General features: G+C 46.4%; 1 protein-coding gene across 1 annotated transcript; it reads left to right on the top strand.

Annotated features, from left to right (window-relative positions):
* Positions 1-1367: 1367 nt before the first annotated feature.
* fam183a (family with sequence similarity 183 member A) lies at positions 1368-8169 on the top strand. The gene is made up of 4 exons (XM_038782566.1): positions 1368-1616; positions 3152-3211; positions 3330-3433; positions 7900-8169. The coding sequence occupies exons 1-4, from the start codon at positions 1487-1489 to the stop codon at positions 7999-8001; spliced, it is 396 nt and encodes a 131-aa protein (XP_038638494.1). The 5' UTR covers positions 1368-1486; the 3' UTR covers positions 8002-8169.
* The last annotated feature ends 17443 nt before the right edge of the window (positions 8170-25612 follow it).

Below are 25612 nucleotides of genomic sequence, written 5' to 3'. Positions count from 1 at the left end.
GAGGCCGGTACGGGAATTGAACCCGCGCTGCTGGCCTGCCTTGGTCTGCTTTGAAAGCTAGCTATTTAGCCCTGTGCTAAACCAGCCCCTATGTGCCACCATCTCCCCAACAAACGTTATGCTTATAACACACAGAATATACCCACATCATTTGTTTTTAAACCACACTTACCATGAATTGCATTTACATTAAAATGTCTTACCAACAATTCCATGTTAGATTTATGGCTAAATTAATTAAAAATGTATTCTAACCTTGATGTGTCTGAAATTAAAGCTTTAATTCTGAATCTTCACAGGATTAAAATATTGAGCAATATCTTATTTTGAGGTAATATTCCCTCATGGAAGCATTTACAGGAGTATTGATTCTTCCACACTCTTGGAGATCAACTCATTAATATCTGATCATTCTCTCTCTTCACTGGTTATATCCTTAGTTAACACACAAGCAGATCCCCATGTCACTGTAAATGGCAAATCAGAAGATAGCTGTTTCAGGACGGCAACATGTTGCATAATGTAGTCCAAGATGTATTTATTATAAATCCTGTTGGTGTGACCTTTCACGTCCTTCCACGGTCATCGAATCTAACATGGCCAGAACTGAAATTTGATCCATTGCTCTCTCCTCTCTCTGTTCAAGGGCTATAATTAGCCAAGCCAATTCTCGTTGCTCGGGCAAGTTTTCTATTTGGGGGGTGTTCATAACCGGTTCAGTGATACAGTACCTAGAATTCTCAGTCAAGCATTCCCTTTAACCAGAGGCGCCTTTTCGGCAGCGTTGAACCCGCCCCCCAGGATCTGAACAGGGCGTGCAGATTTGAACCTTTCCAGCTCGCCCGGCAGGCAAGGGAATGTGAAAGGACCCGAGAGAGAGAGAGAGAGAGAGATTGGGACATGACAGGAACAGTAAACTGACATGAGCGTCCCATGTCCAACAAGAAACAAATGGAAAACTTAAAATGCAAAATGGTTATATTAAATAAATAGAACATATGGTAAAAAAAACTTCTGAATCCCCCCCCCAATAATATTTATATTAAATAAATAGAACATATGGTAAAAAAAACTTCTGAATCCCCCCCCCCCCCCCAATAAAAAGAACATTTCCGCTGCCACAAGCAGTTTGCCTTGTTCGTAACTTGGAAATCCCCAAATCTCTAATAAGAAACACTTTCATTCTATTTCACAATATAATTCTGGGAGAGTTTTAAAAATGTATTTTTGCCAATTAACATTTCCGTTTCGCATCAGTTGCAAACCAGTCGGGAAAAGAAAAAGCTAACAGCAGCTAGTTCCCATTTAAAGGCTGATTGAGTTGATGAGAGTCTGGCGGACCACGTCCACGTGTGTTTATGTTTCTGCCATTGGTTGCCTGGCAACGATGTAACACTCTTCAGTGGAAGGATACAGTCGGGAAGAGCTTCTTGAGTGCGGCACAAGAGAGAGGAAGGGAGAGAGAGAGAGAGAGAGAGAAAACAGGATGTCGAAACCAGTGGAGAAGGCGCCAAAGGACGTGGTGCACCAATTGGCAATTGACCGTGAGACAATCAAGAAAGAACTGCGTACTCAGAAACTGCACACCACCTTCAATATCAACCCGCGCACCAAATGTAAGTGATCAAGTCAATCGTGGTCACAGCCCCCGAGCCTGCTCCATCATTTGATTATGATTATGTATGACTGATCAAATATTAAATTCAGCTTCAAATTCATGCCTATCCCCGGTAACCTTTCACCCCTCCCCTTGCTCATCAATAATCTATATACTTATGCCATAAAAGATATTCTTTAAAAAAAATCCAATTAAGGGGCAATTTAGGGTGGCCAATCCACCTACCCTGAACATCTTTGGGTTGTGGGGGTGAGAGCCATGCAGACATAGAACATAGAACAGTACAGCACAGAACAGGCCCTTCGGCCATCGATGTTGTGCCGAGCAATGATCACCCTACTTAAACCCACGTAACCCATATACCCGTAACCCAACAATCCCCCCATTAACCTTAAACTACGGGCAATTTAGCATGGCCAATCCACCTAACCCGCACATCTTTGGACTGTGGGAGGAAACCGGAGCACCCGGAGGAAACCCACGCACACACGGGGAGGACGTGCAGACTCCACACAGACAGTGACCCAGCCGGGAATCGAACCTGGGACCCTGGAGCTGTGAAGCATTGATGCTAACCACCATGCTACCGTGATGGTAGACATGGGGAGAATGTGCAAACTCCACACGGACAGTGACCCGGGCCAGGAGCGAACCCGGATCCTCAGTGCTGTGAGGCAGCAGTGCTAACCACTGAGGCACTGCCTTAAACACAGTCAAAGACTCTGCCTCAACCACCTTCTGAGGAAGAGAATGCCAAATCTCACAACCCTCACAGAATTTTATTTTTCTCAGCTTGGTCTTAAATGGGTGGCCCCTTATTCTTAAACTGTGACCCCTAGTTCTAGATTCACCCGCAAGAGGAAACATCCTCTCCACATCCACCCTGTCAAGACCCCGCAGAAATTTATAGGTTTCAAACTTGCTCTCCTAGCCCCCAGCGGATACAAATCCAGCCTGCCCAACCTGGTGCGGCGGGACAGAGAATCTCGCCCTCTGTGTCTGTAATTGATTCAGTGCCTCTTTTTGAATAATCTGATTGTGGTCATTTCAGTTTTTACAGAAATATTTGGCACAATTTCCAAAGGGGTGATGAAAAGTCTATGGGGAAGACATTATTACTCAGAGCAGTGGTTGCAATGTAGAATGGCCGGCAACACACTGAAACCTTTCAAGGTGACAGCTGGGCTCCACCTAGACTTTATGAAATTTATACTAATAATTCAGGTCAAAGTGCCAAACGTACAATGCAGCAAACTGTTGAGGGGAAAAATATCATCTTGGACAGCATTGTAGTAAATTAAGGTGAAACATTATTGAAAATGTCCTTACATTCATTGCTTCTACAAGGAAGACTCTATTAAAAGGACAGGAAATCTGATTTTAGGCTTGGATTTAGGCTCTTTTTACAAATGATGCTTGGAGTACCAAATGTTTTGTAGGTGAGGGAATATTCATTTTAAATAACATCAATATGCCTAGTTTTTATAAATAATTACTGGCTAAATGTGTGCCCTGCATTTATTTTCTCAACAGTTCACTGTATAACAGGAAAACCTAATGTCCGCGATCTAGACATGGAAGGAGAAAAGGACCGTATGTATCTACCATTTATTTTGCCTAACATTTAATATCGGATTTTCCCGTGCTGTGCAAAGTTATTTTGTACTATTAACTATGAAGATGGTATCTATTTGTTTATTTCTGTTTTTAGAGAATTTAGCAAACATTCTCTGGCGCTCATTTTTGGAGCCAAGGATGAAATACACATCTCCACAAACTGAAGCTCAGGAGATTGGTTGGATAACTACTCCATTGGTAAGGACATGAAAAACCCTAAAGAAACATACAAAGGGAAAACATTTGAGTGTAAAAATCTAACAGGAGACAGCAGATTGAGTGGAAAAGTTTGCAAATAAGGGGACTTGAAATTTATAATGAGGCATATTAGACAAGGCCAAAGAAGTGGAGTGCAAGGCCTTCAATGTGAGAATATTCAAAATTGTAAGTCACTTTTTGACACTATCTATTTGTACTCCAGCTATGTTGTAGGCTTCTCAATTGTGGCCCACTATTTTGCAAAGAACAGTTTTAAGATGCTCGGTACATCACCAATTAGGGCAGACAGAAATTGATAGACATTCACCACCTTAGACATTCATGTCCTCCAGCACTGGCACACCATTACGGCAGAATTTACTACCTACAAGATGTATTGCAGCAACTTAATAAGGCTTCTTTGATAGCACCTACCGAACCTACAACGTGTACAATTTAGAAGAGCGAGGGCAATAGGTACATGAGAACATCATCACCTTCAAATCCCCCTCCAAGTCACAAACCATCCTGACTTGGAAAATAAATCACCGTTCCTTCGCAGTTGCTAGGTCAAAAGCTCCAAAAATCTCAAACAGCACTGTGGGACTGTCATCACCACATGGACCGCCAGGGTTCAAGAAGACAGCTCAACATCACCTTCTCAAGGCTCACTGAGTATGGGCAAGAAATGTTGGCCTTAGTAACATTGCCCACATCCCACAAATGCACAGAAAAATGTTGAAAAATAAAAGCCTGTTATGATCCCTATCTGCAATGTTCCCACAGAGGGGTGAGGTAAAATGCAAAAGGAAATAATTTGATAGATTCCAACAAAAAAACAGAAGCACGAGTATGAGAAGAAAGTACTGATGATCACCTAGTCTAGTATGATCTTTTAAAAGAACCATAAATTGATGAAATTAAATAGATCTAAACATTCACAAATTAATAGTTTAATTACAAACAGTTATCAAGATGTTACAAAAAATAATAACCCACGGTGTAGTTCTTGTGTCCTGCAGGAAGTTCCTAGCCATAACTGCTTGCAATTCTGAAATTTATATCAGATCAGGCATGTACTTTGGTTGTGCAAAGGATGTTCTGTTCTGAGCAAGATGTCAAAGGTATAATCTCAGAAAATAATTTATTCAAACATTTGTTTTCTGTAAGAATTCATTTGTTGACTAAGTTCACCCAAAGACACTTTGTACAGTAGAAAACAATCTTATTTGAAATATGGCAAACATAATTTATGTCAACAGTAATTGCATTCCCCCCGCCCCCCCCCCCCTGTTATGATCCCTATCTGCAATGTTCCCACAGAGGGGTGAGGTAAAATGCAAAAGGAAATAATTTGATAGATTCCAACAAAAAAACAGAAGCACGAGTATGAGAAGAAAGTACTGATGATCACCTAGTCTAGTATGATCTTTTAAAAGAACCATAAATTGATGAAATTAAATAGATCTAAACATTCACAAATTAATAGTTTAATTACAAACAGTTATCAAGATGTTACAAAAAATAATAACCCACGGTGTAGTTCTTGTGTCCTGCAGGAAGTTCCTAGCCATAACTGCTTGCAATTCTGAAATTTATATCAGATCAGGCATGTACTTTGGTTGTGCAAAGGATGTTCTGTTCTGAGCAAGATGTCAAAGGTATAATCTCAGAAAATAATTTATTCAAACATTTGTTTTCTGTAAGAATTCATTTGTTGACTAAGTTCACCCAAAGACACTTTGTACAGTAGAAAACAATCTTATTTGAAATATGGCAAACATAATTTATGTCAACAGTAATTGCATTCCCCCCCCCCCCCCCCCCCCCCCCCCCCCCCCGGTCACGCCAGTGTCCATACTCATGACAGGCAAATATCTCCTGAACACTTGTTAATTGTATCATATTGTGCATAAGACTGGCCTAGCTTTCTCTGCTATATGAAGTTGCTCAGTATAACCCCAGGAGCATGGCTGAGATTGGTGTTGCACTGAACCAATGCCTTTTCACACCTTCAAATATGTTGCGATCCAAATGTTACAAATTGACCAACTTAGACTTAGCTCATGATCTATGTTTAGCATTATTCATTGCCTGAACAGTTATGAGTTCTAAATAATAGATTCACACATTTTGTTTTGTTACGGACTGAATGGAGGAGGGGGGGTTTCATTTAATTTCGCCTCTCACTGCCTGTCGGTAAACAGATAGGTATTTTTGATTTGCTTCTTCCTTTTTAAGTGGTGGCATATTTCCCAACCCCTCAGATTTGGTGCGGTACAATTTTCTATTAATAACCCCTCAGCGAACACGAGATAGGATGAACTCAAAGGGGTAGTTTATTTGCACACTCAAACAGTAAAAGAGGGCTAGAGTAAAGAAAGTTTGACAATGCAGAGACCACAGAGAAAATACATATTTGTTTCACTTGGGTCCAGAGTTCAGAATCAAAGTCCAATGAGATATTCCTTCACAGAGGTCGGCAGGTTGAAAACCGATGTATAATTCATTTTTCAGCTGGTGTTGACTTCACAGAATGAGATAGGCACGCAGAGATAAATCAGTCTTGTAGCCGACGGAACAGAATTTCCAGCAGAGGAAGTGTAAATGGGTCCAAGTGTCTCAACTTCGGCCAGAGCTCCTTGTTTGTGATGCTGCTAGTTAGATGGTAAAATGGCAGACTAAGACTTGGCAGTACAGTGAGACAATATTATTGATTCCATAAACCAGAGGTCCATGTCACATGACTCCCATCTCTTCACCCTGTTGTGATATGCCTGTAGACGCTGTTGTATATAGTTGGTAGTGCGACCTCCAACCATCATATGGTCTCGCGAAAGTGGTCATGTGACAAGGCACTCAGATAAGTCAGGGCAGGTCCGGTGATCCACAGAAGGTTGTAAGACGTACATGAGGACAGTCGTGCATAGGGGTAGTTCCAGGGGAGTATAAAGAAACTCCATGATAACTTGCTCTGTATATGATCGTTACCTTACCATGTGTATATTAATAAAATCTTGGCTTGGACAAGTCACCAGCAGCTCTGTGGATTCCTTGCTCGACATCGAACACCGAACACAACACCTGTGTTTGACAAACGGTGTGTATCCCTCGTTTGAGTATCCAAGATTGTTAAATGTCAGCCGTTAAATATTGAAAGGAAGGTTGCGGGTCCCTTTGTCTTAACATAGAGTAGACTCCAGTTGGCCAGCCTGGGTTATGAAATGCGGATGGTCTTGGCATAATTCTCTTTGAATTTGGACTGTGCAGCCTGAAAAGGGGGGTGGGGGGGCTCATCAGTGTCCCTTTCAGGGCTGACTACATACAAGTTTATCTGATATTACCAGGTAGTTCCTTTTGTTTGAGGTGAAAGACACACATAGATGAGGTTTTTGAGATAGCAATGAGGGACCTTAATATATAATTTTACAAAAAAAATTATACAGGGTGGGGTCTTAAGACTCCTCATCTTTTGTACAGCTAACAATCATAAACAGTGGCACTTAAAAAAATACATTAAATTGCCTTAATTGAGAACTCCATTTAAACATTGTCAAATTTGCAATACCAAATTGGAATGTAACAGTTGAATCAGTACTGCGTCCCAACATCACCTGAGTGATTGTGCGGATGAGTGTTGCTCTGGAAATAGTTCCACCTGTGGCTAACATGTTCTGGTACACTGACGACACTGGCATCTACCCAATGGTTTGGTTTCTGTCAGGCCCACCGAGCTCCAGCATTGGTTCAAACATGGACAAAAGAGCTAGATGAGGCAAACGTGCCCCTGTTATTTAGAGATAGGAAAAACACCGTTGAAACATTCCCTCCCCCCCCCGTATAGAAGACAGCTGGGCAATCTTAAACGGTGTACAACATAGTATAAAATAGGAAAACCCAGAACATTCAATTAAACCTGTAGAGTCATACAAAGGGAAACAGATTCAAACTAATCCCACAAATATCCAGGAAAGGTACTATAAGCAAATTATTTGGGATAATTTAATATTTAGACACAATGATATGGGACAGAGGGCTATTGGGTATTTCTGAATCATATTCTTCATTTGTATTTCTTCTGTGAAGTGATTGGGATATTATGCCTCACATTCAATATAAAGACGCAATATGTGCTTTAATACTAAAATGGGGCTACAATTGTATAATCAGCATTTTGCCTTTAATTGGGACCCATTTGTAAGATGATGCATATTTTTCTGCGAGTCTACATGGATTTCCTCCGGGTGCTCCGGTTTCCCCCCACATGTCCCAAAACATGTGCTTGTGAGGTGAATTGAACAATCTGAATTCTCCCTCTGTGTACTCGAACAGATGGGGGGAGCGACGAGGCAATTTTCACAGTAGCTTCATTGCAGAGTTAATGTAAGCCTACTTGTGACACTAATAAAGATTAGTATTATTTTGATGCCCAGTATAATCAATTAAAATGTCAATTTCTCTTACAGATAGATACAGATACGAGTGATCGGAGACTGAATTTTCATCGTCGTAGTAATGAAATTACAAAATTCATGGCACAGTCCTCCCAGCATAAAGAAAATAGCTAGGGAAAATCGGACTAGGTTTGTGTCAATGCCGCTGTTTGTTATTTTACCTTATCTACTCAAACATTGGTGATTATAGAGGGGAAACCATGTACTTAGGAACAAGATAAATGTAGCCTTCCGTAATAGTGAAGAATAAAGTATACGTCGTGCCTAACAACTGGGAAAAGATTACGTTTTATTGACATTGTGCAAGTTGCCGTGGCTGTGTAACCCTCAGTGGAATGTGGTACTTCAGTTTGCATGAAACAAATATAGCATTTAGTTTCAGGGCGATCTTTCTTAAGAACATAATAGTAAGTAAGTAATGATGTCACCATAGTTCCAGATGACCATAGGCTGCTTTCCTCTTTGAGGGGGAGAGCTGACTGGTGATAGTTTAACCTGAGGATCACCACACCTCAGGCAAGGGGCAGCAGACAAGGCGGGCCTTCATGAATAACGTCAACCTCAAGAATTGAACTCACGCTATTGACCTTGCTCTGCATCACAAACCAACAGTCCAGCCAACTGAGCTAAACTAAGAACATAATGCAAATGCAGAGAACATGTATAGATGATTCCTAAAGCTTTTCAAACCACACCTTTTTTTAAATTTAAAATTTAGAGTACCTAATTATTTTTTTCAATTAAGGGACAATTTAGTGTGGCCAATCCACGTAGCCTGCACATCTTTGGGTTGTGGGGGTGAAACCCACGCAGACATGGGGAGAATGTGCAAACTCCACACGGACAGTGACCCAGGGCCGGGATTCGAACCCAGGTCCTCAGCTCCGTAGTCCCAGTGCCAGCCACTGCGCCACCCTGCTGCCCTACCACTTCACTTTTTAATTTAAATAATTCTAAAAGCTATCTTGACAGAGGCTGCTGTTTGCCAATCATTGCATCTGGATGACACTCACGCCATGGGGCAGGGTTTAATGGAAACATTTCCATGTGTAATTATGGGTACGATTGGCGGGGTGTTTCCCAACAGCCACATTGGCAAGATCATGTTAACAACACGAGTCTTTCGCTATTACTAGCTCTCTCGCCGTCTGATTTGGCAGACTCACACTTCAGCATGTCGCTGCTAAGAAAGGGGAGCTGCTTTTAAACGCTCCCTCACTCCCAGTCAACACACAAGCATGGCAGAGCGCAGATCTGCTCCTCACTTTGGGGATGAAGACGTGGCCAGGCCTCGCGATGCCGTCGATGTGAACGGGACACCTTGTTCCCATCCAAGGGAGTTGGAGGACCAGCAGCAGGGTCACCAATACAGCCTGGGAGGCAGAGGCACCGGCTCTCAGTGTGGGAAGCACGACAAGAAGGACCGTTGTCCAGTGTTGGGAGAAGACCAACAACCTCCACCAAGCTGCAAGGGTAAGTTACCACATCTCTCCTGGCATCAGTTCTGCCTTTTATCCCGAAATTCCCAATCCCCATAAATCACTGGCTGACACCTCACTCCGACCCATATCCGATCTTCATGCTTGTCCTCAGAACCCACTGCCACCCACCAGCACAACCCCTTCATGTCCAGGTACAGTGCCCAGTCATGTCACCTGCTATAGACCCCCCTGATCCCATCAAGCGTGCGCTCAGAATATCCTCTTATAGTCACGGAGACGGAGTACCAGAGATTAAAGTCCTCACCCCCTATGAAGAATGTCCCCTGTAGATTGCAGGGTTGACTGAGGAGAGAGCAATCCCTGAGATGATGCCGACAATGCACAGAGTGGCACTGAGGCCAACACTGCTAAGGTGGCAACCGCAGTTGAATGCTTGGCGCACAATGGACGCATCTTGAGCGGTGGTGCCCAAAGCATGGCTCAGTTCATGACGACCATGGTTGAGGGACTCGACGACATGTCTTTGATGGACATGTCCCAGGGGGACATTGCGAGGTACTGCAGAGCATGGTCCAGTCACTGAGGTGCATCACTGAGGTCGTCAACATCATGGTGCAGACAATGGGGAACCGCCAGGACTGGCACAGCCAGATGACTCAGAGGCCTATGGAGTTCACTCCAGCTGCTCCTCTGTCCTATGGAGGCCAACAGGGCCCTACAGGCATCATCAGAGAGGAGGAAGCGCAGGAGGGTCTGCCTCCAAGGAGACAACGGCGATCTCCAGTTGTTGCGCATCTCAAGGACAGTGGGGAGAATAGGATGGCAGGGCGACGCCAGTGACACCGGTAATTTGGCCGAGGCCCTGCGGCTCCAGGTCTTCCAGAGATCATCCGGCAAATACATCAAAGGGCGCAGAAAACAGCAGGCTTAGGTGGGAAGAAGGGGAATGGGAGTGGAGGAGGAGGGGGGGGGATGCAGGAGGGGGGGGGGGGGGGGGGGTCGGGAGAAGAGGGAATTGGTGGGGGATGGGGGCATGTGAGCTGATGGACAAAGCTTCATCCTATGTGAATCTATGTGAATTGGGTAGCAAGGAGGGGAATGAAGGGGCGGGTGTGGTGAGATGGGGTTGTGAGCTGACAGACAAAGCCTCGCCCTGTGAGAATCGGGTGAGGTTGAAGGCCTCCCTGGTATTCCGGGCACGGTGGATTCTTGCCGCCGCCTGTCCACCACCCTCCAGCTCCTTCTGAGCGTCCTTCCGGGCTTGTCTTACATCCCCTCTTGGTCCACCTCCTCCTCAGACAAGGCCACATGTCTCTCCTCCAGCATGTTGTTCTGCTGCTGTGCCAGGTTGTGGAGGGAGACCAGAATGGTCCAGCCATCAGAACCACATTTTGAGCAATCCAATGCATCAAAGACAGCATGGGTGGCAATATAGGCCTCATTATATTGGTCTCCACCTCAGTCTCTAGCCTGCACACTGGCATCAACAGCCAAGACTTCAGTGGGTACCTCTTATCCCCCAAGAGCCAGCCCATCATAGTGGGGTGGTTCTCAAAGATGCCAGGGAGCTAAGAGTCTCCCAGGATATAGCTGCCATGCGTGAGTCTTGTGAAGCAGCATACATGTGAATGATCCTGAGATGGTGGTTGCATATGAGTTGAACATTCCCGGAGTGGCACCCCTTCCTGTTAATGAAGTGCACTCCCTGATGCCTGCAATGTGACATGCATGCAATCTATTGCCCCCTGGACCTCCGGCATCCCAGCGATGGTGGAGAATCCTGCAGCCCTGGCATCTTGGTGGGCCTGTTCCAGCTCAAAGTTAATATAATACTTTGATGCCCATGACCTCATGGATGCACTTGTGGACTGAAGTTTGTGATATGTCGCAGTCCCCGCTTGAGCCCTGGAATAACCCGGTTGCGTAAAAGATCAGGGTTGCAGGAACTCCAGAGCAGGTGTCCTCCTCCTCCATGGGTGTAAAGTGTGTGAGGACGTGGCACAGGTGTCAGCACTGTCTCTTTGTTAAGATGGAGTCTCCCATGACACATGATGTCCATCATCTCGTCGAAAGACCACCAAGCTTTGGGCCGTTGCTGGCCTCCCTCTCTGGGTTTCTCCTGGGCCTTATGGGTGGCCGTGTCCTCAGGGTGTGTGGCGGCTTCCAGCCTGCTGACTTCTCCGGCGTCTGGCCGCATGGGCAGCCTCTTCGGGACCAAAACCATCAGTCATATTGTTAAATCTGTATTAGAAAAGGATGAAAAATTAATTAGGGATTCCATCCCAGGACCCTCAAATTCCCCAAGCCTCACCAACCCTTACATGTCCCAACTTCTCTGAGTGCCATCCAGGAAGCCAGTTGTGCTGGAGAACCTCGCTCTGCACACTCAGCCCCTGCTACATCAGGAGCCCATAGACCCCTGCCGGGAACATTAGTGAAACTATGCTCAGGTGCCTCCCCTGATCCACACACTTACCCTTTGGTCACAATAATATCCCCAAGTGCTGAAGTCCACCTCTTCAGTGTTTGATTGCTGGCTGCTGCCTCTATGGTGCTGACGCTCCAAGAGTTCAGGCATTAGTTTGATTGAAATGCGATGCATTAATCAACATCTGATGTGTGGATAGCACAATTGCTTCACAGCTCCAGGGTCCCAGGTTCGATTCCGGCTTGGGTCGCTGTCTGTGCGGAGTCTGCACATCCTCCCCGTGTGTGCGTGGGATTCCTCCGGGTGCTCCGGTTTCCTCCCACAGTCCAAAGATGTGCAGGTTAGGTGGACTGGCCATGATAAATTGTCCTTAGTGTCCAAAATTGCCCTTAGTGTTGGGTGGGGTTACTGGGTTATGGGGTAGGGTAGAGGTGTTGACCTTGGGTAGGGTGCTCTTTCCAGGAGCCGGTGCAGACTCGATGGGCTGAATGGCCTCCTTCTGCACTGTAAATTCTATGATAATCTGAGACATGGCACGTGTGCCCACAGGAAGTCACTTGTGAATTTTTTGTTTATTGAATGGTCAATAGTAACAAGATTTGAAGATCAACTATGTAACATTCCACATATCATACTAACCATTGAACAACAAGGAAACATCACCGTTCTATATGGGTACCAATACAAAGCTATAGCAGCTCATTTTCACAAAGAAACAAATACACGGTATCACCCCTCGCAGGTTTTTCAACTGATATGGAGGATAAGCCTGAGAATGTGTTATCATGTCCAGAACTTTGTCGTAGAAATGATCTGTCCATCAATGTGTTACTTGTTCCACGTATCATGGCCATTCTCCGTCCAGGAGCCTCTGCTCTGCAGGTCCTCCTATACGACCAAATCTCACCAGAACCAAAATTTGGTATCCACATATTCCACTGGCACTCAAGGTACAGTTGAACATCCTTGAATTCCAGTGTGTTTAGCCTGCAGTGATGTGCCAGTTACATCCAGCAGCAAAGTATCAGCAATCTGCAAAAGCATTTCTTCAACCATGTCATCAGATGGCCCAATCGGATCAATGAAGTGCACCAGGTCCCGCAGCATATTCTTGTTTCAAACCAGATTGCCTTCTGGACTCATACTCCCCCTGAGCCCAGTGTTCCTGGATTCAGGTATCTTAGAAAAAATTGTCCTTCTTTCCGGCTACAGAAAAGGAAGAAGACAGCAACAGCCGCCTCCAGGCATTTGCAGCCACTTGCAGGAGCAAGCAGCAAGCACAACCTGCAAATATTTTAGTTTGTTGACAGTATCATAAACACAGAAGACAATACAATGAGGACACCAATCACTTGGTAACCAGAACATTCTCTCCCCCCCCCCCCCCCTCCCCCCAGCATCACACCAGAAAAGGCACTCCGACATGGAGCACTGTGGAACAGAGAGACAAACATTCCACCCCACCCAGGAGGGGCTCAGCTCAGAAGAACAGGTCCAGCACAATATAAACCAAACCAAATAATGAACAACCACCAAAGGCGAACACAAAACAGGCAGGAAGGTAACAAAGTCACCAGCCATACACCCAGGACAAAAACCAAAGCAAAAAAACAAAGGAATAACACCACCAGCTGCCAAGGCAGTGCATCCCCCCCCCCCCCCCCCCCCATTCATTATAGAACCAAGGCCAGGGTTGTCCTGAAAATGTTTGATAGGGCAGACGCGCAGCAGCTGTAGTTACCCGTTATGGGTCTCCACAACATTTAAAGATGGCTTGAAGGCCTCACAGACACGAGGCCCCTCATCCCCTCCCCCAACCCAGGCGTGATCACCGACCTGCAACGCCTCAGACCCCCAAATGAATCCAACCGCCTCCCCCCCCCCAACCAGTACTTTGAGGTGCATGCCGGAAAATGGAAATGGCTACTCACCTCTCAGTTCATTGTGCCAGCTTCACATTTTTAAAAGGGAGAGCTAATCGACACCCACATTTTCTTGTTGGGAATCTGGTTAATTCCTGGGAGCCCGTTGCATTCGATTTCCATCTTGCTAATGAGATGGAAATGAATGTGAATAAGGTAAAAGATATGCTCGCCATATTTTGGGGAGATCGGAACTCGCCATTGGGAGTGGGTTGGTGAGATTGCAAACTGATTTGCACTCGTTGTGCACCTTGATTTGGCCTTTCCAGCTAATTAACCGGCACACCCAAATCCCCGCTGGGCGCAAATGCGGTGGTTAAATCGCGCCCTTTTTCATTGTTTGGATTTCACTCCTGGCCTGTCCTTACACCTACCTCTTTTGTGTTGCATGACACACAAATAGGAGGAATAGATCGTATGGCACATCAAACCTGCTCCACCATTCAATATGATCATGGCTGATCTTGGTCTTCATCTTCATTTCCTCGTACGATCTCTATATCCCACAATTCCTTGAGGCACTCAAAATATGTCTTCCAGCCTTAAATGTATTCAATGATAGAGCACCCACAACTCTCTGTGGTCGAGAATACAAGTGAGTTACAACCCTCTGGGTAATTTCTCCTTATCTCAGTCCTAAATGATCACCCCTTATCCTCTGCCCTTGTTTTAGACACCTCGACCAGTGGAAACAATCAGCATCTACTTCATCAAGAAATGTGTAAGTTTCAATAAGATTGCCTCTCATTCTTCTAAACTCCAGAAAATATAAAACCAATTTACTTAGTCTCACATCAAAGCACAGCACCCACCCCTCTCATCCTAGGAACCAATTTAGTGATTCTTTGCTGTAATACCTTAAATGCAAGCATATCCTTTCTTAAATACGGGCACCAAAATGGCACCCAGTATTCCAGATGTGGTCTCACCAAAACAATTGCAGCAATATTTCTTTATTCTTGTACTGCAATTGCCTTACAATAAAGGCCGACATGCCATTTGCCTTCCTAATTGCCTGCTGCACCTGAATACTAACTTTGTGTTCTTTGTACAAGCACACTTGAGTCTCTTTGAACACCAACACTTACAAGTTTCACACCTTTTGAAAAAATTCTGCTTTTCCATTCTTACGCCCAAAGTGAAAAAACTTCACACTCCCCTACATTAAACTCCATCTGACATCCTGTTGCCCACTCACTTAAACTGCCTATATCTCTTTGCAGCCCGTGTCCTCCCCACAGCCTACTTTCACATCTAGCTTGCGGTCATCAGTAAACGTTGATACATTGTCCCTTCATCTGTCATTCGTATAGATTGTATATAGCTGAGGCCTCAGTGCTGATCCGTGTGACACTTTTCTATTTGCTGTTTGCCAACTTGAAAAAGTCCCATTTATGCCCACTCTCTGCTTTCTATCTGTTAACCAATCCTCTATCCTTGTTAAAATATTATCCCCATTTCCATGAGCCCTTATCTTGCCTATCAATCTTTTGTGGGGCACCTCATCGAATGCCTTTTGGAAATCTAGGTATACATCTACTCATTCCCCATTATCTACCCAAGTTACATCCTCAATCCATAGAATACAATCACTAAAGTACAGGAGGCCATTCTGCCTATAAAATCTGCACCGACCCTCCAAAAGAGCACTCCACCCAGGCAAATCCCCCCCGACTCCACCTAATCTGCACATCTTTGGACTCAAAACACATCACTAAATTTGTGGAACAGAATTTCCCATCCCAGTCAGGAAATGTGGCAAATTTACATATGCAACATCTATTATAAAATGTGGACACAGACATTTAGAATGTAAACATAAAAATAAGGATATAATGTAGGAATTTAAAGTGGTGACTGAACTATGCCGACACATTTTGATCTAATTAACTGCTAGCCTCAAACAAATTCACTATAATTTCTGACCATTTCATATTTTTCCTCCAACAACAATCGCATCCCCAACCAGTATTCATTCAATATCTAGTGCTATTAGTTTGATGCACAGCTAGAGTTTATGACCTTTTGACAAAGTATTTAAGTATATCCCAGATTAGATTCTAAATCTTCATTTGATACCTCCATGGTTTTGCACCACTGTATCTTGTACTCACAGGATATCTATTTCTCACTCTGAATATCTTATCCTTCAACTCCATTCATTTGAGCCAAATATATTGTGGGTTCCCAAATGGGTAGCCAATTATGCCTGCTTTTTTTGTGGGTTGAGTGGAAGATTCATTCTTGTAGTCCTGCACTGTCCCAGTCCTTTTTACAGTACATTGGTGACTACATCGGTGCCTGTTCCTACTCTCAGCATGAACTGGAAGACTTCACAAACTTCCTTCGTAATTAACACCCTTCCCTCATCTTCACCTGGTCCAGCTCTGACGCTTCCTTCCTCGACTTCTCGGTTTTTATTTCTGGAGATAGGGGGCGGAATTCTCCCCCCCCCCCCCCCCCCCACGCCGGGTGGGAGAATCGCCGGGGCGCCAAGCGAGTCCCGCCACGCCGCCCCGCACGCGATTCTCCCACTCCCCCCAAACCGGCGCGGTGAGATTCACGGCTGGCTGCTGGGAGAATCGGCGCTCACCATTTGTAACGGGCAACCGGCGATTCTCCGACCCGGATGGGCCAAGCAGCCTGCCCAACACGACAGGTTCCCGCCGGCCCCGTCCACACCTGGTCGCTGCTGGCGGGAACAGCACGGGAACACTGGGGGGGGGGGGCGACCTGTGGGAGGGGCAGGGGGGGTTCTTGCACCGGGGGGGGCCTCAAAAGGGGTCTGGCTCGCGATTGGTGCCCACCGATCGGCGGGCCAGCCTCTCTGAAGAAGGACCTCCTTTCCTCCGCCGCCCTGCAAGATCCATCCGACATTTCTTGCAGTTGGCCGCGGGGAGGACGGCAACCGCGCATGCGCGGGTGACATCATTTACGCGGCACCACTTTTACGCGGCGCGAAGGCCCGGCGCGTGTAAATGATGCGGTGCCGCTCCTAGCCCCCCCGGGGACGGGAGAATAAGGGGCTGGGAGCGGCCTCTGATGCCGGAGTGAAACACTCCGGTTTTTACTCCGGCGTCGGGACTTAGTCTCCCGATGGGAGAATTGCGCCCAGGCTGTCTATTCACCAAAAGCCCAACATCGAGTTCAACAACTTTAGTTCATATCCTCTGTTTTCATCTTGTTCAAAGTGTTTTTTCCCCTCTCTTTGTTTGTTTTGCTGGGTTGGTCTTGTTTCTTTCTTTATTCCCCCATGTTGCACTCAATATGTTTTTTTCTTTGGTCATTCACACCTCCTTTGGACACAACCTTTGTTTCTGTAGCAGCGCCGGCCCTAGGGTTGCTGGCGCCCGGGGCGAGCTGAACTTCGGCGCCCTTGGGGGGGGGGGGGCCGAGAGGGGGCGGACCCGGGGGGGGGGGACCCGAGGGGGGGGGCGGGCGGACCCGAGGCGGGGGGGGGGGGGGGGGAGCGGACCGAGCGGGGGGGCGGACCGAGGGGACGGACCGGGGGGGGGGCCGCCCTGGGGGAGTGCGGCCACACTGGGGGAGTGCGGCCACCGCGCATGCGCTGGTTGGCGCCGGCCCAACTGCGCATGCGCGGGACCCGAGTCTGGCGCCCCCTAGCACATGGCGCCCTGGGCGACTGCCCGAGTTGCCGGTGCCTTGAGCCGGCCCTGTTCTGTAGTGTGGGAACATCACCGCTAGCAAGCTACCCTCCACGTCGCATACCATTCTGACTTGGAACTATATCACTGATCCTTTACTGTCACTGGGTCAAAATCCTGGAATGCCTTTCCTGATAGCACTGTGCGTACTCACACCACATGGCCTAGTGGTTCAAGAAGGCAACTCACTGCCACCTTCTCAGGAGGAATTAGGGATGGGCAATAAATGCTGGCCTAGGTGCGATGTTCACACCTAGTGAAATAATAGAAAAAATGATCATTCTCTTTGCAACATGAAATCTTTGGTTTAATCCCACCTACACTCCATAGACTTCTTTTGTTCTTTCTGCCCCCTCACCCCTTTCACAGACTTAAAAGCTTACATTTCTACTGTTCTTGTTCTGATGAAAGGTCACTCAACGTGAAACATTAATTCTGTTTCTCTCCACAGATGCTGCCTGACCTACTGAGTTTGTCCAGATTTCTTTCTTTTTATTTCAGATGTCCAGCAACCCACAGTATATTGCTTTTGTATCGATTTCTACATCCACATCTCCTGCACCTCATCTCAACTATCAAAATAATTTATTGGACTCATCGCTGAAACTGGTTTTCATAACTGAACAGTGTGATTTGCAGATCTTTCCAACAATGCTTCCACGTTTTGGTTGGCTCAGACCTAATATTAGATAAAAGAAAACCTCTTCTGGATTGACATCACCAAAAAAAACCCAGCGCACTTAAAGCTTCTGTGTAAAAGTTACTGAGGCTATAATTGTTTCAAACACATATTTTATTTTTAAAAAAATAATTTTTATTAAAAAATTTTGTATTTATATAACAACGAACCGCAATTAAATACCAACAATAACAATAATGATAACAGTCATAAACATTCGCCCATCCTTAATGAACAACAAAACATATTAACAACAACTTAAATTAACACACTATTAAGTTAAATAACCATAGAAAAAAAAAATAGAAACAATAAAGAACACCCTCCATTCCCCCCCCCCCCCCGGGGTTGCTGCTGCTATTGACCAAGATACCTATCTTTGAGCCAGAAAGTCCAGAAAAGGCTGTCACCGTTTATAGAACCCTTGTACTTATCCTCTCAGGGCAAATTTGACCCTCTTCAATTTTATAAATCCCGCCATGTCACTGATCCAGGTCTCCACACTTGGGGGCCTCGCATCCTTCCACTGCAGCAAGATCCTCCGCCGGGCTACTAGGGATGCAAAGGCCAAAACACCGGCCTCTTTCGCCTCCTGCACTCCCGGCTCCGCCGCAACTCCAAAAATCGCGAGTCCCCAATCTGGTTTGACCCTGGATCCTACCACCCTCGACACCATCCTCGCCACCCCCTTCCAGAATTCTTCCAGTGCTGGGCATGCCCAGAACATATGGGCATGATTCGCTGGACTCCCCGAACACCTGGTGCACCTGTCCTCACCCCCAAAGAACCTACTCATCCGAGTCACAGACATATGGGCCCGATGCAGCACCTTAAATTGGATGAGACTAAGCCTCGCACATGAAGAGGAAGAGTTAACCCTCTCCAAGGCATCCGCCCAAGTCCCATCCTCTGTCTGCTCCCCTAGTTCCCCCTCCCATTTAGCCTTCAGCTCCTCCACTGACGACTCCTCCACCTCCTGTATTACCTTATAAATGTCAGACACCTTCCCCTCTCCGACCCACACCCCCGAAAGCACTCTGTCCATCGCCCCCCACGAGGGCAGCAAAGGAAATTCCTCCACCTGTTGCCTAGCAAACGCCTTTACCTGCAAGTATCTGAACATCTTCCCTTGGGGGAGCCCAAATTTATCCTCCAGTTCCCCCAGGCCCGCAAACCTCCCGCCAATAAACAGGTCCCTCAATTTACTGATGCCCACCCTATGCCACCCCCTAAATCCCCCATCAGTGTTCCCCGGGATGAACCGATGATTTCCACCTAATGGAGCCTCCATCGAGCCCCCTGTTTCCCCCCTATGCCGTCTCCACTGTCCCCAGATTCTTAGGGTCGCCGCCACCACCGGGCTCATGGTATACCTCTTAGGAGAGAGCGGCAACGGCGCCGTTACCAGGGCACCCAGGCTCGTACCTCTACAAGACGTCATCTCCATTCTTTTCCACGCCGTTCCCCCCCCATCACCCATTTACGCACCATTGACAGATTGGCCACCCAATAGTACCCCAAAGGGTTGGGCAGCGCCAGCCCGCCTCTCTCCCTCCCTCGCTCCAGGAAAACCCTCTTCACTCTCGGAGTCCCATGTGCCCACACAAAGCTCAAAATACTGCTAGTCACCCTCCGAAAGAAGGCCCTGGGGATGAAGATGGGCAGGCACTGAAAGAGGAACAAGAATGAGATGGCGTAATTTTGACGGATTGCACCCTCCCCGCCAACGACAATGACAGCATGTCCCACCTCTTGAACTCCTCCTCCATCTGATCCACAAGCCTGGTGAAATTATGTTTGTGAAGAGTCCCCCAGTCCCTGACCACCTGCACTCCCAGGTACCTAAAACTCTCCCCTGCCCTCCTAAGCGGAAGCCTACCAATTCCCTCCTCCTGGTCCCCAGGGTGCACCACAAACACCTCACTCTTGCCTAGATTTAGTTTATAGCCTGAAAAGGTCCCAAACTCAGCTAGCAGCTCCATCACCCCGGCATCCCTCCCACCGGGTCAGCCACCCAGGCTCGTACCACTACAAGACGCCATCTCCATTCTTTTCCACGCCGCCCCCCCCCCCCTTCCATCACCCATTTTGCGCACCATTGACAGATTGGCCGCCCAATAGTACCCCAAAAGTAGCAGGTTCAAACACATATTTTATTTATTTATTTTTTTTTTAAAAATAATTTTTATTGAGAAATTTTGATTTTATACAACAATAACGCACCTTAGTAAAATACCGAAAATAACAATAATATTAACAATCATATACATTCGCCCCATCCCCATGAACAACCCAGCATTTTAACAACAACGCAAATTAACACACTATAAAGTTACAGAATAAACACTACAATAATGCACCCCCCCCCCCCCCCCCCCCCCCCGGGTTGCTGCTGCTATTGACCCAGTTACCTATCTCTGAGCCAGGAAGTCCAGAAAAGACTGCCACCGTTTATAGAACCCTTGTGTTGATCCTCTCAGGGTAAATTTGACCTTTTCCAATTTTATAAATCCCGCCATGTCACTGATCCAGGTCTCCACGCTTGGGGGCCTCGCATCCTTCCACTGTAGCAGAATCCTTCGACGGGCTACTAGGGTCGCAAAGGCCAGGACCCCGGCCTCTTTCGCCTCCTGCACTCCCGGCTCCACCCCAACCCCAAAAATTGCGAGTCCCCACCCTGGCTTGACCCTGGATCCAACCACCCTCGACACCGTCCCCGCCACCCCCTTCCAGAATTCTTCCAGTGCTGGGCATGCCCAGAACATATGGGCGTGGTTCGCAGGACTCCCCGAACATCTGGTGCACCTGTCCTCACCCCCAAAGAACCTACTCATCCTAGTCCCGGACATATGGGCCCGGTGCAGCACCTTAAATTGGATGAGACTAAGCCTCGCACATGAGGAGGAAGAGTTGACTCTCTCCAAGGCCTCCGCCCAAGTCCCGTCCTCTATCTGCTCCCCGAGTTCCTCCTCCCATTTAGCCTTCAGCTCCTCCACTGACGACTCCTCCACCTCCTGCATTACCTTATAGATGTCAGACACCTTCCCCTCTCCTACCCACACCCCCGAAAGCACTCTGTCCATCGTCCCCTGCGAGGGCAGCAAAGGGAATCCCTCTATCTGTCGCCTAGCAAACGCCTTTACCTGCAGGTATCTGAACATGTTCCCCTGGGGAAGGCCAAATTTATCTTCCAGTTCCCCCAGGCCCGCAAACCTCCCGCCAATAAACAGGTCCCTCAATTTGCTGATGCCCGCCCTTTGCCATCCCCTGAATCCCCCATCCGTGTTCCCCGGGATGAACCGATGGTTGCCACCCAGTGGAGCCTCCATCGAGCCCCCTGTTTCCCCCCGATGCCGTCTCCACTGCCCCCAGATTCTTAGGGTCGCCGCCACCACCGGGCTCGTGGTATACCTCTTGGGGGAGAGCGGCAACGGTGCCGTTACCATGGCACCCAGGCTCGTACCTCTACATGACGCCATCTCCATTCTTTTCCACGCCGCCCCTCCCCCTCCATCACCCATTTACGCACCATTGACACATTGGCTGCCCAATAGTACCCCAGAAGGTTGGGCAGCCCCAGCCCGCCTCTATCCCTTCCTCGCTCCAGGAACACCCTCCTCACTCACTCTCGGAGTCCCCAAACACATATTTTATTGATGAACATAGTTACTGCCAACTATTTCACGCTTAAGACAGTATGAGAAGTTTGATGTATACAAGATCTCCATCAGTACAAAATATCTGAATGAACAAACTTGGAAAATGTTAAATATTAAACTTAGCCTCCATTTGCATCTACTTTAGTGTCAACGTGGTGTCTTGTAGAACAGATACATTTTACAGCAGTAGTTCTCAAACTTTTATGGTTAAAGACTACCTTTTCAAACATAAACATGCACTCCCCCATCCACAATCAAAGTGATAACACCATATAATACTTACGATACAAATGTGCTGCATGTAAAGAGTGTTTTAATAATGCCGTTTTAAAATGTTATTTTCTTCCTTGCCACTCAATGTCCTCTGCACACGCTCCCCTCCTAGGCAAGACAAACAGACTACACAGTGCTGTACATGACAGCCACACTCTGCTCCTGCCTCCTGGCCCACACTTCCATGTTATTTGGTAGACCTTCTGGAATGTCTCAATGGATTGGAGGAATGGACCTCAATTTGAGAAACCACTTTCTTACAGCATGACATTAAGATAAGGAGTATGAAATGCATTACTTCAGTATTTTGTGGAGAAAAAGACGGAATGTGTGACTGTGCTTGTGAAGATTTATTCTCCACATACACCAGGTTTTTATATTTCTAGCAATAAGTCATCAACAAAATTACACTTATCACCCTAAATATAGTCCAATCCAGCACATTCAGTTTTTCCTCGTAATTGTTTTTTTGTTCAGCCAGCTCACGGATAGTAGATGATGCTCCCCATTCAGTTAAATGAAAACTAAAATAATATTCCACTCATGACTGTGTGGTGTACTCAGCTAAAACCTGTGACAAAGACATCTATTTTATTAAATTGTCAAAAGTATTGCAATAATGCAGCAATGTAAGAGTGGAAATCAGAAAGTTTCAATTTATATAGCATCAATTCTAAACTCATTGTCCAATTAACCAATAGGAAAGCAGTATACAGCTGTGGATTCAGGTTGCTGCATTTACATTGGGCTTAAGGAAATTAGCCTTCCTCCCTGCAAATTGACAAGATCACAAGTCGAACTTTTATTTCTGGCATTCCCCATTCTATATCTTCGTGACAAAAAATGTATAAATTGAAAGAAGCAATCTTGTTATTTGGAATTCAATACCAGTGTTTATATTGCTACTACAGTGGGCCTTCACAGCTTGGACATGGACAGAAACATGTAGGCCATCAATGGGTAGCACATTTCATATGGAAATAATTTTAAAATAAATAAATTTAGAGTACCCAATTCTTTTTTTCCCAATTAAGAACAGTACAGCACAGTACAGGCCCTTCGGCCCACAATGTTGTGCCGACCATTTATCCTAATCTAAGGTCAACCTAACCTACACCCCTTGAATTTTCTGCTGTGCCTGTCCAAGAGTCGCTTAAATGTCCCTAATGACTCAGACTCCACCATCTCTGCTGGCAGTGCATTCCACGCACCCACCACTCTCTGTGTAAAGAACCTACCTCTGACATCTCCCCTATACCTTCCTCCAATCACCTTAAAACTATGTCCCCTCGTGACAGCCATTTACGTCCTGGGGAAAAGTCTCTGGCTATCCACTCTATCCATGCTTCTCATTACCTTGTACATCTCTATCAAGTCACCTCTTCCTTTTTCGCTCCAGAGAGAAAAGCCTGAGCTCCCTCAATCTTTCTTCATAAGACATGCCCTCCATTCCAGGCAGCATCCTGGCAAATCTCCTCTGTACCCTCTGCAAAGCATCCATTCTTCCTATAATGAGGCGACCAGAACTGGACACAATATTCCAAATGTGGTCGAACTAGGGTTTTATAAAGCTGCAGCAAAACCTCGCTGCTCTTAAACTCAATCCCCCTATTAATGAAAGCCAACACACCAGATGCCTTCTTAACCCTATCAACCTGGGTGGCAACTTTGAGGGATCTATGTACGTGGACCCCAAGATCCCTCTGTTCCTCCACACTTCCAAGAATCCTGCCTTTAACCCTGTATTCAGCATTCAAATTTGACCTTCCAAAATGAATCACTTCACATTTATCTAGGTTGAACTCCGTCTGCCACTTCTCAGCCCAGCTCTGCATCCTGTCAATGTCGGGTTGTAACCTGCAACAGCCCTCACTATCTACAACTCCCCCAACTTTTGTGTCATCGGCAAACTTACTAACCCACCCTTCCACTTCCTTTTCCAAGTCATTTATAAAAACCACAAAGAGCAGAGGTCCCAGAACAGATCCCTGCGGGACACCACTGGTCACCGACCTCCAGGCGGAATACTTTCCATCCACTGCCACTCGCTGTCTTCTTTTGGCTAGCCAATTCTGTATCCAGACAGCCAAATTTCCCTGCATCCCATGCCCCCTAACTTTCTGAATGGGCCTACCATGGGGAACCTTATCAAATGCTTTACTGATATCCATATACACCACATCCGCGGCCCGACCTTCATCAATGTGTCTCATCACATCCTTAATGAATTCAATGAGGCTTGTGAGGCATGACCTGCCCCTCACAAAGCTATGCTGACTATCTTCAATCAAACTATGTTTTTCTAAATAATCATGAATCCTATCTCTCAGAAATCTTTCCAATATTTTGCTCACCACAGATGCAAGACTGATGGGTCCCAGGGATTCCCCTATTCCCTTTCTTGAACAGGGGAACAACATTTGCCTCTCTCCAATCATCCGGTACTACTCCAGTGGAGAGAGGGGATGCAAAGATCATCGCCAACAGCGCAGCAAACTCCCTTGCTTCCTGTAGTAACCGTGGGTATATCCCGTTAGATCCAGGGGACTTATCTATCCTGATGCTTTTCAAAATATCAACCTGTTTGAGTCTATTAACCTGGTTCACTCTGTTCTCATGAGCAACAAGGTCCCTCTCTCTTGGGCCTCCCCCATCTCCTCAGACTCTAGGCACAAGTTCCCTCCACTATCACTGATTGGCCCTCCTCTCACTCTGATCATCCTCTTATTTCTCACATAAGTGTAGAACACCTTGGGGTATTCCCTAATCCTTCCCGCCAGGGTTTTTTCATGCCTCCTTCTAGCTTTCCTAAGTCCATTTTTGAGTTCCTTGTAACCCTCTAGAGCCATGCCAGATCCTTGCTTCCTCAACCTTAGGTCAGCTTCCTTTTTCCTCTTGATTAGAAGCTCCACTTCTCTTGTCATCCAAGGCTCCTTCACCTTAGCATTCCTTCCTTGTCTCAGTGGGACAAAACTATCCAGCACTCGCAGCAAGTGCTCCTTAAACCCCCCCATTACTGTTGTGCATTTCCCCAAGAACAAATGTTCTTACTTTATGCTCCTCAGCTCCTGTCTAATAGCAGTATAATTTCCCCTCCCCCAATTAAATACCTTCCCATACTGTCTGTTCCTATCCCTCTCCATGACTATGGTAAAGGTCAAGGAGTTGTGGTCACTGTCACCGAAATGCTCTCCCACCGAGACATCTGACACCTGACCTGGTTCGTTGCCGAGCACCAAGTCCAATATGGCCTCCCCCCTAGTTGGCCTATCTACATATTGAGTCAGGAATCCTTCCTGTACACACCTGACAAAATCTGCACCATCTAAACCATTTGCAGTAAGGAGGTTCCGGTCAATATTAGGGAAGTTGAAGTCACCCATGACAACAACTCTGTTACTTCTGCACCTTTCCAAGGTCTGCCACTAATCTGTTCCTCTACCTCTCTGCTGCTATTGGGGGATCTGTAGAAAACTCCCAATAAAGTGACTGCTCCTTTCTTGTTTCTGACTTCCATCCATACTGACTCAGTAGTCAAACCCTCCTCAACTACCTCCTTTTCTGTAGCTGTAATGCACTCCCTAATTAACAGTGCCACGCTGCCTCCTCTTTAACCTCCCTTCCAATTCTTCTGAAAACATCTAAACCCCGAAACAT

The sequence above is a fragment of the Scyliorhinus canicula genome, chromosome 21, assembly GCF_902713615.1.
Source record: "Scyliorhinus canicula chromosome 21, sScyCan1.1, whole genome shotgun sequence".
Lineage (NCBI taxonomy): Eukaryota > Metazoa > Chordata > Chondrichthyes > Carcharhiniformes > Scyliorhinidae > Scyliorhinus > Scyliorhinus canicula.
The sequence above is the reverse complement of the archived record's forward strand: the minus strand, read 5'-3'. Positions and strand labels throughout refer to the sequence as shown.

What these genes read in the sequence shown, in the direction of transcription:
- fam183a (XM_038782566.1), top strand. Translation starts at nt 1,487, where the DNA reads ATGTCGAAACCAGTGGAGAAGGCGCCAAAGGACGTGGTGCACCAATTG. An exon ending in TATCAACCCGCGCACCAAAT is followed by an intron (nt 1,617 to 3,151) that starts GTAAGTGATCAA and finishes TTTTCTCAACAG; the next exon opens with TTCACTGTATAACAGGAAAA. An exon ending in GTTGGATAACTACTCCATTG is followed by an intron (nt 3,434 to 7,899) that starts GTAAGGACATGA and finishes TTTCTCTTACAG; the next exon opens with ATAGATACAGATACGAGTGA.